Source organism: Pteropus medius, unplaced genomic scaffold, assembly GCF_902729225.1.
Source record: "Pteropus medius unplaced genomic scaffold, Ma_sr-lr_union100, whole genome shotgun sequence".
NCBI lineage: Eukaryota > Metazoa > Chordata > Mammalia > Chiroptera > Pteropodidae > Pteropus > Pteropus medius.
Genome location: NW_024348082.1, coordinates 1,466,438 through 1,478,594, shown reverse-complemented (window position 1 = coordinate 1,478,594; position 12,157 = coordinate 1,466,438). Strand labels below are relative to the sequence as shown.

The 12,157-nt window shown below is 36.7% G+C and overlaps 1 protein-coding gene across 1 annotated transcript in view; it reads left to right on the top strand.

The window, feature by feature from the left end:
* The first annotated feature begins 11,042 nt into the window (after nucleotides 1-11,042).
* The window catches only part of GABRR3 (gamma-aminobutyric acid type A receptor subunit rho3), a 44,233-nt gene continuing 43,118 nt past the window's right edge, over nucleotides 11,043-12,157 (top strand). Inside the window, exon 1 of the mRNA XM_039879110.1 lies at nucleotides 11,043-11,167. Within this exon, the coding sequence (XP_039735044.1) occupies nucleotides 11,043-11,167 (125 nt within the window). The remainder of the gene's footprint in view (nucleotides 11,168-12,157) is intronic.

Below are 12,157 nucleotides of genomic sequence, written 5' to 3'. Positions count from 1 at the left end.
TTTTGCTTTTACTACCCTTGCTTTTGAGGTCGAATTCATTAAATCCTCTTTAAGTCTAAAGTCCATGAATTTAAATCCTATGTTTTCTTCTATGCACTTTATTGTTTCAGGTATTATTTTCAGGTCCTGATTCTATTTTGAGTTAATTTTGGTTTGTGGTGATTGACAACAGTCTAGTTTCATTCTTTTGCAGGTGGCTTTCCAGTTTTCTGAGCAGCATTATAGAAGAGGCTTTCCTTTCTCCACTGTATGTTTTTGGCTTTTTTGTTGAAAATTATTTGCCCAAATAAACATGGGTTTACTTCTGGACTCTCGATTCTGTTCCACTGGTTTTTGTGTCTGTTTTTCTGACAATACCATGCCATTTTGATTATTGTCACTTTGTTATATAATTTGAAGTTGGACAAAGTGATTTCTCTAGCCTCTTTCTTTTTTCTCAAGATAGTTTTGGCATTGTGCTTCCATACAAATCTGATGATATGAAATTTGCTCTTATTACTGCTTTTGCCATGTCCCAAAAGTTTTGATATGTTGTACTATCATTATCGTTCATTTCTATGTATCTCTTGATCTCGTTTTATTTCTTCTCTTACCCAGTCGTTCTTCAGTACCATTTTGTTTAATCTCCATGTATTTGTAGTTCTTCTTGCTTTCTTTTTACAGTTGATCTCCAGCTTCAAAACATTATGATCAGAGAATATGGTTGGTATGATTTCAATCCTCTTATATTTGTTGAGGCTATCTCTGTGTCTCAGTATGTTGTCAGTCCTTGAGAATGTTCCATGTGCAGTAGAAAAGAATATACTAGCAGCTGCTTGGGAATGAAAGGCTCTGTAAATGTCAATTATATTCAGTTGGTCTAATGTGTCATTTAAAGATATTATTTCCTTATTGATTTTCTGTTTGGATGATCTATCCATATCCCACAGTGGGATATTTAAATCCCTTCCTGTGACAGTGTTTTGGTCCCTTTAGTTCTGTTACTAATTACTTTATATATTTTGGGGCTCCCTGATTGGGAACATAGATATTAATAAGTGTTATGTCTTCTTGGTGCATGATGCCCTTTATCATTATGAAGTATCCCTCAGTATCTTTCTTTACCTTTTTTATATCAAAGTTTATTTTGTCCGATATTAGTACTGATAATCCCGCTTTTCTTTGAATGCCATTTGCTTGAAATATCATTTTCCGCCCTTTCACTTTGAGTCTGTATTTGTCTTTGGAATTGAGATGTGTCTTCTGGAGGCAGTATGTGGTTGGGTTTTGTTTTTGATCCAATCTGCAACTCTGCGCCTTTTTATTGGTGAGTTCAGTCCATTTACATTTAGGGCGATTATTGAAATATGAGGTTTTCTTATAGCCATTTTACCTTTTGCTTTCTGGTAGCTAGATGCTTCCATTACTTCTTTGTCTTGTGTGTCATTTTTTTTTTTTTTAATTTTGGCTTTGTGAGTTTTTCCTCTGGTTCTTCTTGTTTTATGTTCTGTATTTCAGTTCCGAATCTTTGGTGTGTGGTTACCATTACGAATATGTAGAGGAAAGTTATATATATATATTCATTTTCTTCCACATGTGCCTTATCTTCATTCCCCTTTGTGAATTTGGATCTTCGAATCCTCCCCTTTTCTGTCATTGTTGTCTCTATTTGTCCCTAGGTATGCTGAATGTTCATTACTGTCTTGCTATAGCAAATCTCTTCTTATTGTTTAAGCTTACAATCCCATGTTCTTAATAAGGGTTTCAGTCCTCTGCTTCTATCTGCCTGCTAGTCACCATAGTCATAGTTATGTTTTTTTTTTTTTTTGGCATTTTGTTTTAGGTGAGCTGACCCCTTTTAGTATTTCCTGCAGTGCAGGCCTTGTAGTGGAGAATTCCTTCAATTTTTGTATGTCCGAAAAGGTCTTTATTTCTCCTTCTTATCTAAAGGAGAGCTTAGCTAGATACATCATTCTTGGCTGGTCTTTTTATCATGAAACAGTATGTAACTTTAGGGCAGTGTGAAGTCTTTGTGGAGATGGGCAACACACAGAACAGGAAAACAAGTGGTATGGACAGAAATTTAATATGATACCTATAAAAATGATTTCATCTATAGGAAATATTTGATTCCATTCCTTTCTTGTTTGTAAGGTTTAAACTGAGAAGTGCGACGATAATCTAATGGGTTTTCCTTTATAGGTTACCATCTTCTTTTCACTGGCTGCCCTGAGAATTCTTTGTCATTAATTTTTGATAATTTTTATATAATGTGTCTTGGAGAAGGCCTTTTTGGGTAGAGATAATTTAATGTTCTGTTGACTTCTTGAATTCCAAGCTCTAGCTCATTCCTTAGATTTGGGAAATTCTCATCCCCTATTTGTCTGAAAATGCTTTCTAATCCCTGCTCCTTTTCCTCCCCTTCGAGAATGTCCATTATTCTTATGTTTCCTCTCCTGATAGAATCAGCTAGTTCTTGTATTTCTTTTTCATTATTTTTCATTCTTCGTTTTCTCTCTTCTTCCTTCTGATTTATTTCTAGATTTCTGTCTTTGATATCACTGACCCTTTCCTCCATTTGGTCAGCTCTATTTCCCAAAATTGATATTTTATTTTTTATCTCTCGTAGTGTGTTCTTTATCTCCAGAAGTTCTATTAGGTTTTTTTTGTGGGTTTCGATCTCCTTGCTAAAAACTCATTCTGCTGATCTAGTTGTTTTTTCACTTCCTGGAATTGTTGATATGAATTATTTTGGATCTCATTGAGTTTTTTCAGAAGTACCATCCTGAATTCTTTGTCATTTAAGTCATATATTTCTATGTCTGTAAGCTTATTTTCTGGAGATTTTTCTTCTTTCTTTCTTAGATGCCTTGTCACCTTGGTTGTTCATGGTGTTTAATGGCCTATTTCTCCACCTGGGCATTAGTGGAAGTGTATTCTGTTTCCACACTCAGAAAGAAGATTTATTATATAAATGTTTTTCTGGCTTGTTGCAAAGAAGGTACTTTTCTTTTGGTTTCCAGTAGGTGGTGTCTAAGCCTCTTGGATCCCTGCTTTATATACAGCCTTATTAATGCCTTTTTTTTTCTTATAAATATTCAATCATGATTATTACCTTAAGTCTCAATCCCTGTCAGTATTAGTGAAATTTTCGATAGCATTTGCTCAGATTCCCCTGGAGCTTTGTGGCGTTCAGTCTTGGAGGAGTCTTCTGAGTTGGAGGATGAGGGTTTTGGCTCAGCCTTGCATTTTGCAACCGAGGCTGGTAATAATCAACTGTTGCTTCTCTGACATCTCCACTTCTCTGCTTTCTGCTCTGATCCCTGGGCACTACTGCTGTGTAGAGCTCAAAGCTCTTTCAGGAAGGGCTGTTCAGGGAATCCGCTGCACCTTCTCCCCAACCTTCCTTCTGCAGGGAGCTCTGGCTGCAAGAGGCAGCTTCTTTGTTTCTCCCAGTCTACCGCCCAACTCCCACAGTTCTTACCTATGGTAGCTCTTATTCGCAGATACCTCGTTCAGATGTGCTTGTGTGCAGTTTGGGTGTTATTTGTTGAGTTTTAGATGTTCTGCTTATTGTTATTTGAGTGGGAGAGTACTGGGGACATCACTCACTCTGCCATGCTTCTGACATCACTCCTAATAATTTGAATGTACTTAATACCACTAACTGTACACCAAAAATTTGTTATGATGGTAAATTTTACGTTTTATGTTTTACCACTATTTTTTTAAATTGAGATAAAAATCAATCATATATCTATATATTATATATTGATAGCCAATATTTAAAAAATCAATGTAACCTGTAACTGCAAAAACATAAAATACTTAGGTGTAAATCTAACAAAATGTGTACAAGAAGGTGCTGAAAACTAAAACACTGATGAAGGAAATTGTAAAAGACCTATGTAGAGGCATACCACGCTCACTGATTGAAAGATTCAACATGATGAGATATCAATTCTCACCAAATTGACCTACAGATTTAATGTGATGCCAATCAAAATCCTAGCAGAATTTTTGGTAGATATAGAAAAGCTAAGTCTAAACTTTATAGAGAAGGACAAAGGAACTAGAATAACTGAAACAGCTTTGAATAAGAAAAATACAGTTGGAGCATTCTTGGATTTATTTGCTTTTAAGCTACGGTGAATAAAACAGTGTGGTATTGACAAAGAGATAATAACAATAGACCAGTATAACAGAAGTGACTTTTCCTATAGGCAATAGGAAAACATTTTAGCCATAGAAAAGAAATTAGGAAAAGGAGTATCATTAATACAAATTTGGAAACGCATATAAAAGAGAGGAAAGTAGAAAGACTTGGGGCAAGGAGGTTGATTGAGATGTATATTGATATCAGTCAAACAGTTGTAGTGGCAATGGGAATACAAAGGAACCGAATAGAAGTTTTGAAGAAAAACAAACAAAAAAACACCTCGTCTTGAAACAGGAGGGCTCAAAGGTGATTTCAAAATTTCAAGACTGTGAGACTGAAAGAATGGTGGTGATCTTCATCAAAATTATGATGTTGGAAATGCAGACTACATTAACAGATAAATGAGATTGGTAATTAACATTGTGTTAATTACTGTATTTTCCATGTGCCAGACATTGCCCTAAACAGATGGTATTATCTCATCAATTCTGACTGTAATCCTAAGAGATAAGTCTCAGCAATGTCATCAGATATGACATGTAAAGTAAATGACTCAGAGAAAACTATTAAGCCATTGTCAATATTTACACAATTAGGAAGTGGAAGAATTAGGATTTGCATCTAGGAAATCTGATGCCAAAAGTCACATTCGTAGTCACTATATTCTATTGTCTCCTCAAGGATTTCAAAAGTCATTTGCCTAATGAATATAGAAGAAGAACAGAAGTCCAGGGAGATTAAAAATCATACAGTTAAGTGCTACATTCGGTCCAAAGCCAAATCTAGTTCCTTAACTTGTGTCCTTTTAATACATTACTCATACCAGGCACTTTATTTTGATAGAAAGCTTCTTTTCCACAGCGTTCACCTTTATCACTTAGCATTCCCAGAGATAAAACAAAATGCTGTTCTTACATCTAGGAAAGAGGTGAAACGTTACAAGTATGCTCAGTGTTCAAATATCATTCAAAGTAAATAATTGAATTTTCCTCAATAACAAATTTGTTTGTTTTTTTTTTTTGCCTGAATCATTTGACATTACATCATTAATCTTTTCATTTCTTTTCGTTTGGCAAGCGCAAATCATTGTGGTTTTCCTTTCATTAAGGAAGAGAAAACTTAGAACTATAATGTAGTCTGGATGGGAATGTGTGGCCTATGCTGTCATCCAGTGGTCATATTGTACTATTACACCACGATGAAGATCGCTTTAGTGTGTCAATCACTCCACCTTCCTCTAAAACAAAGCAAGATTCTTCAGACTCCCCGCTTCTATAACAGCTGATCTGGCAGCTTAGGAACGAAGTGGAGCGGGGTGGGGGGGAATGAAAGACGGAGAGTGGAAAGGAAAGGTACTCTATTGGGGCTCTGCTAACTCTGGGAAACAAGAGAAAACATCATTGCTGAGTGAGAACATGGTGTTTTGAAGGGATAGAAAATGCCCCCTACTGGCTGCTCTTGACATGGCCAGGTTATATTTCCAAGGTATCAAAAAAAAAAAAGTAAATAAATTGTGCTCTTAATCTCTCCAGTCTTGGTTTTTTAATATATAAAAAAAAAAGAGAAGAATGGGAGTAGTCTAAATGCTCTCCAAAGGTCTTTGCATATCAACATTCCATGACTCTACAATGTCCTACTCAAGATTTTTTGCCTATGTGACACCACGTAGGTATGTTGGAAAATTTCTGGAGGCTTGGAATTTGTCATTGTTGTCAGATATTCTTGATCTAAACCAAATAAGACCTTTACTTTCTTTTTGTTTTCACTTTGAAAGCAAAATAATAGCTATATATCTCAAGATGAATACTAGGGACACAGCCATGCTACCCAAATTTTCTCTTTGGCTCCCTGCCAAAGGAATAGAAACTGGCTGACATCATCAGAGTGGAAGAAGAGTGAACAGGAGGCAATTTATGCAAGGGAGAGCTTAAACCATTACAAAATTCTCCAGTGGCCCTGTGATTCATTTTGTTTCCTGGTAGTTTCCATCTTCTAATTTTGACAGATGTGGTTTTCTGATTTTTTTTTCTTAAGAAGCTTACTGGATTTGCAAAGAAAGAACTAAAGGGATAAGGTTAAGGAGTCGATTTAACATCAGCAGAGACAGATGCCTTATTGTAATTAAATTGAAACTCTAAGACCTTCTATGGGCCAACTCCTTGTAGCCTAGGCCATTGCCTTTTTTACTTTTATGCAACCCATTTTCTCACTTAAAATTCATAACTGAAAATGTACAACTTTTTTTATTTCTTCTTTAGTGTTCATATTCATATGAATAGTTGGTCTGCAGAGATTGTTCAGTAAAGATGTCAGATGGATCTGCATTATTGATTCGTCTCTACAGTGTGGAAGTTGACACCCAGGGCACCATGACACGATTAAGTGCTAGTGAGGAGGCATATGATCTACTAGCTATTTCTGAAAATTGTGTGCCCCCAAATAACTTCACTGTTGGCCTGAATGGTGGACAAATTCTACATTAGTACTTCATTCCTTCGAGTCAAAATATCGCTTCAAGAAATCCCCACTTAATGTCTTGCTTACTCTTTCTTAGCTATCAAAATTTCATCGTGAATTTAAAGATTAGCAGTCATTGAAATTAATCTCAGGATGACAAGGGGCATAGAATTTTAATAAAGAGGATGTATAAAGCACATATTTACCTACATTAGAATTTTCCAGACTAGTATTCAGGATAAGCACTTTTTTTGAAGAAGAAGAATATTAGTAAGCATTGTAGATTTCTTTAAAAGGAGGTCTGAAATCAACGGAATTCAGCAAAAACTAAAAAGGCTTATTTTTATACTGAAGCCTTTAATATGTTAATAATCATTCAACAAATATTTATTGAACACTGACTATATGCCAAAAATGGTTATAAGTGTTTGGGATACCCCAGGCAACAAGACAGACAAGGATGGCTTCCTTGTAGAGTTCACATTCTAGCAGGATTAGGCAGACAATGAACAATAAACATAATAAGTAAAATATATAAAATGTGCTTAGTGGTGTATAAGGTAGATTAGTAACACAAGTTGTTGGAGGAAAGGGAGCATTCTGCATTTTTTAAAAGTGTGGTTAGGGTATGCGCCATTGAATAAAGCTTTAAATTTGTTAAAGGGGTTCGTCATGTAGATACCTGGAATAAGAATGTGTCAGGCAATTGTGACGACCAGTGCAAAGACTCCGAGGTGGGATGCTTGGTATGTCCAAAAAGTCACAAAGAGTCCAGTGTTTGTGGGACAGCTGGCTGGGGCCAGGGTAATAGTAGGAGAAGTCAGAGGGGCAAGGAGGAGGAGGGAGTTACAGTTATATAGGGCTTTCCTAGCCATTGTAAAGACTTTTTAAATTGAGGAAAACAAGTAACCTTTGCAGAGTTTTGAGGAAAGAAGTAACTTGATTTGATTCATATTTTTAAAGGGTTGTTGGTTGCTGTGTTGAGAACTGACTGAAACTTGGCAAGGAAAGGAAAAAGGGGGCCAGTTAGGGCAGTGCTGCGATCAATCAAGCAAAAACCGGTGATGGCTGGGAGACCAATGTAGTGGCTGAGGTTGTGGTGAGAAGTACTTGGATCCTGGATATATTCTTAAAGTGAAATGGATTTGGAGTGTGAGAGAGAGAAGTTGAGAAAAGACAGTAATGTCATCAGTTGAGACAGAGAAGGTTACGAATCGGAGGGAAATGTTAACCTCACTTTTCAACATGTCAAACTTGATGTACTTATCAGACATCCAAGTCAAAATATTAAGCAGATAGTTGGATAAATGTCTTAGTCCATTTGGGCTGCTATAACATGAAACTTCAAACTGGGTAGCTTATAAACAACAGGAATCTATTTCTTACAGTTCTGGAACCTGAAAGTCCAAGATCTGGGTGGCCAACATAGTCAGATGAGGGTTCTCTTCCAAGTTGCAGCCTTCTCATTGTATCGTACGTGGTGGAAAGAATGAGGTAGCTCTCAGGAATCTCTCTTTTTTAAAAATTAAGTTTATTGGGGTAACATTGGTTAATAAAATTATATAATTTTCAAGTGTACATTATAATTTGACGTCTGTATATTCTATTGTATGTTTACCACCCAAAGTTCAGTGTCCTTCAGCTACTGTATATTTTATCCCCTTTACCCACTTCACCCTCCCCCACCCCTTTATTTGACCCCTTTTACCCCATCTACCTCCCTCCTCCTCCCCCACCCTCTACTCTCCGGTAACCACTAGTCTATAGTCCATGTCCATGAGTCTCTGTTTGTCCTGTTCATTTGTTGCTTTTAGGTTTATATTGGGGTCTCTTTTATAAGGGCACAAACCTCACCTATGAGGACGCCATCCTCATGGTCTAATCATCTCCCAAAGCCTCACCTACTAAAATCATCATATTTGGGGGTAAGAATTTCAACATATGAATTTGGAGGGGCGGGACACAATTTGGGGAGAAGAGCCTGGACTAACAACATAAATTTAGGAGTGTTTAACATATGTTTGGTTTTTAAAGCCTTCAGACCTGTTGAGATTGCTAAAGGAGTGAGTTGGTAGGAAAACAGACGAACAAACAAACAAAAGTGAGTGCTGAAGTACTGAAGTACTGAAGGTTGGGCCACTCCAGTATTATGAGACGTGATAGAAGAGGGTGTCAGATAATAAGAACAAAGAATAATAATAGGAGAGTACAGTATCCCAGAAAGCGGTGGAGAAAACGTTTTAGCTGAGAGGAAGAGATCAGGCGTGTCAGTGTTTCCAGCTGCTTGATCGAATGAGGCAAGAGCTAAGACTAGACCATTGAGGGAACATCCTCCATGAAGCTGAAGGGCAAGAGCACTTTCAATATTCCCTGTCATGTGAACTGTGAATCCCTGAGAGGGTAATAAAATGCATAGCATTTCCCAAAGTCAGCACAGAACACCTCTTCACAGAGTATCTCCAGTGTAGCCAAAACTATTTGGGAAGATATTGATGTCGATGACGGCACTAACTGAAGAGAGCAGGTCTCGGCAGCACAGTGCTGGGTCAAGGGCTCAGGTCCCTGGATCTCATGAGAACACTAAAGTGGAAAGTAAACTTTGACCACAGTGGAGTTCTCCAGCAGTCAAAGTGACAGTCCCTTAAGACCAGCAACTTTTCTTACATTTCTTTTATTTGGCTGGCTCTTCACAGAAGAGGAAAACTTATAGGCCCAGAAATATATGGGGGGGCAGGGGGAATGCTCAAACCTCTCCGGCCAGGAGGGGAATTAAAATTAAAACTATAGCATCCATTGGGTTGGGTAACATTTAAAAACCTGATAACACCAATGTTAAAAAGGATTTTAAAAAATGAGAACTCTCATTCCCTGCTAATGGCATTGTAAATTGGTGCAATATGGTAGTACCCAATAAATTTGAAGATGTGAAAATTGTTCAGCCTAGGAATTTTACTTCTAGGGATTTACCCTAAAGAAGCTCTTACATATGTGCACAAGAAAATATTTACAAAAGTTCACTGCAGGAAATAATGTCTATCAACAAAAGCATGAATATATAAAATGCTGTGTGTCCACACACTGAAATAACACATAGCAGTTAAAAATTAATTGATTAGAGCTACATTATCAACATAATAAATTTCTAAGCATAATATTGAAAGAAAAAGTAGGTTGTAGAATTAAAAGTATAGTAAGATCCTATTTATATAAAGTTTTTTTTTTTGAAATATGCAAAAGTTTGTACATTATTTCTGAATGCATATATGATAATGTTATAACTTTACGTAGTGATAAACACAAAATAGAGGTTTAGGGGAGAGGCAAGGATTTCTTACCTCATTCTGTATATTTGTTATATTTTATATTAAACATATATTTTAAAGAGGAAAGACATGCCTAAGAAACATAGGTTTTAATGCATGGGCTGAGAGAAGATGTAACACAAGTCAAACTAAATTAATGTGGTAAAACAATAACATGGGACACAAGGTGTCAAGGAGACAAATCAAAAAATTTAAGAATTTCCTTCACACTATATTTCTGGGAAGAAAATGGCATTCTTTCTAAGTCCTAGTAAACAGGTCAGCTGTTGCTATATTGCTCACCTTGTGATATTCCAAGGAGAAATTTAATTTCACTGACATGCCCATTCATTGGTACTTTGCATAGATAAAAGGACTGTTTCTAAGGAATATGTCTACTCTATGTATGCAAAGAACCCTTAGAAGGGTGTGTGGTCATAATTTAACAGTGATAGTCCTTACCCACTGCCTGAGACTAATTTTCATTTATCAGGCTGCTTATAATACCAAACCTAAAACTGAACCACTTTTAGTATCAATGAAATAAACCATTATCTTAAAATATGGTTATTTATTTGACAAAATAATTTAATTATTTGTTTGTGCTATAGTGATCTGTATGCATTTGGAGAGGGAAAGATTCCTTTCTGGATTAAAAAGGAACCACGAGATAAAGGAAAAGGTCTTTAAATGTGTAATTAAAATTTAATTAATTATCTTTCTCATTCAGTGTATTATTTTGCCGCATCATTAAATATAGTCAAATGATATTGTGTTGGATTAAGGGGATTTAAGGCCTAACCTCACTTCTTTGTCTGATGAGGACTGCCGCTGAGAGTATATTGAGTGGAGGATCAAGCATCTCACTAAGAACCTTCCCTGGAATGGGGAACCAAGGGATATGAACTGAAGATGAAAAAAACCTGCTTTGTTTTCCCCAAATTGCTGATGATCCAGACAGATGTTTGCCTGTAGGTAATGTGAATCTGTTTAATCTACTAAAACAGAAGACAGCACTGAAGGCAATGTCTCTCTTTTTCCTTTGATACTTTTTACCCGTTACACTATTTATTTTTAAAGACACAGAAGCAATTATTGTTAATAGTATTGGTTGCATCCATCTGCATTCCTTTCTCTTGGAAGTGATGATCCTGGCATCCCAGTCGGTCTTCTTCACCTGCATCTGGGTCACTTTGATGCCAAATGCTTTTGCTGCTGCTGAAATCGAGAAGCTCCAGCAGCGGTGCTCCTCTTCGGTGACTCGGACCCGGTAAGACATCCGCAGTATAGTCTGCGCAATTAGCACCCAGTTTCTCTCACCTGTTGCCTCGGGCATATGGGAAACCTGGAAACATATCTTTAATGATAGCAAATCTTTGTGGTAGTGATTGTCTCTAATGATAGCATTCATGAATCAAAATAAATCACCTCTGGTCGGCATCAGAAAGAGCAGAATCTTGGATCTCTGTTGCCATTCATATTCTTATTTTTGGAGATAACAGTTAAAGGGCTCATACATGGATATTCTTTCAAGGAATATATTTATTTAATGAGTAAGATATCTATTATTAATAATGACACTTGAAGAAACCTAATGTTCAAATTTTTTTGAATAGTGGTCTAGGCACCAACTTCTTCTAATGTCAAATACTTGTAGGGTATGTAGTTTCATACAGTGAAGAGATAGTGTAGAAAGGCATTAAAGCCATTTGTTGTCTTTAAGAATAGTTTCCGTACTTTTGAAGCATCACCGAATGTCGATAAATCATCATTATTATGTATTATCGATAATCAAGAGCATGCTTGGACTTGCTAGGAAGGGAGCCTAGCTAACTACTTGAGTGACCAGTTCATCCCTGATTTGCTGAGGACGTCATGGGTTTTAGCACTAAAAGTCCCAGGACTCTCCTCAGTTCCAGGCAAACTGCAACAACTGTTTTCCTATTACCCATGACCTTTAATAGCCAAGAAATGACCTCCTCTCTTGGGGAAAGTCTTTCCTTTCCACCAAGTACAAGATTTCAAAAAAGACCCAGGAGGAGAAACTGAGGAGGAAAGGTTATACCACCCAGCTGACCTTGGCAATCAACAGAGCAACGACTGTTTCAGCCAGATTGCCTTCACTTGAATATTTGTGAAGCTCTCATAATAAGATCAGGAAAAAGAACAGAAATTTTTAATAAATTCTCTGAAGCCTCAGATTTAATGACCAAAAACAATATAGGTGTACTCGAGAGCTGGGAGAGGTTACTAGATTCTC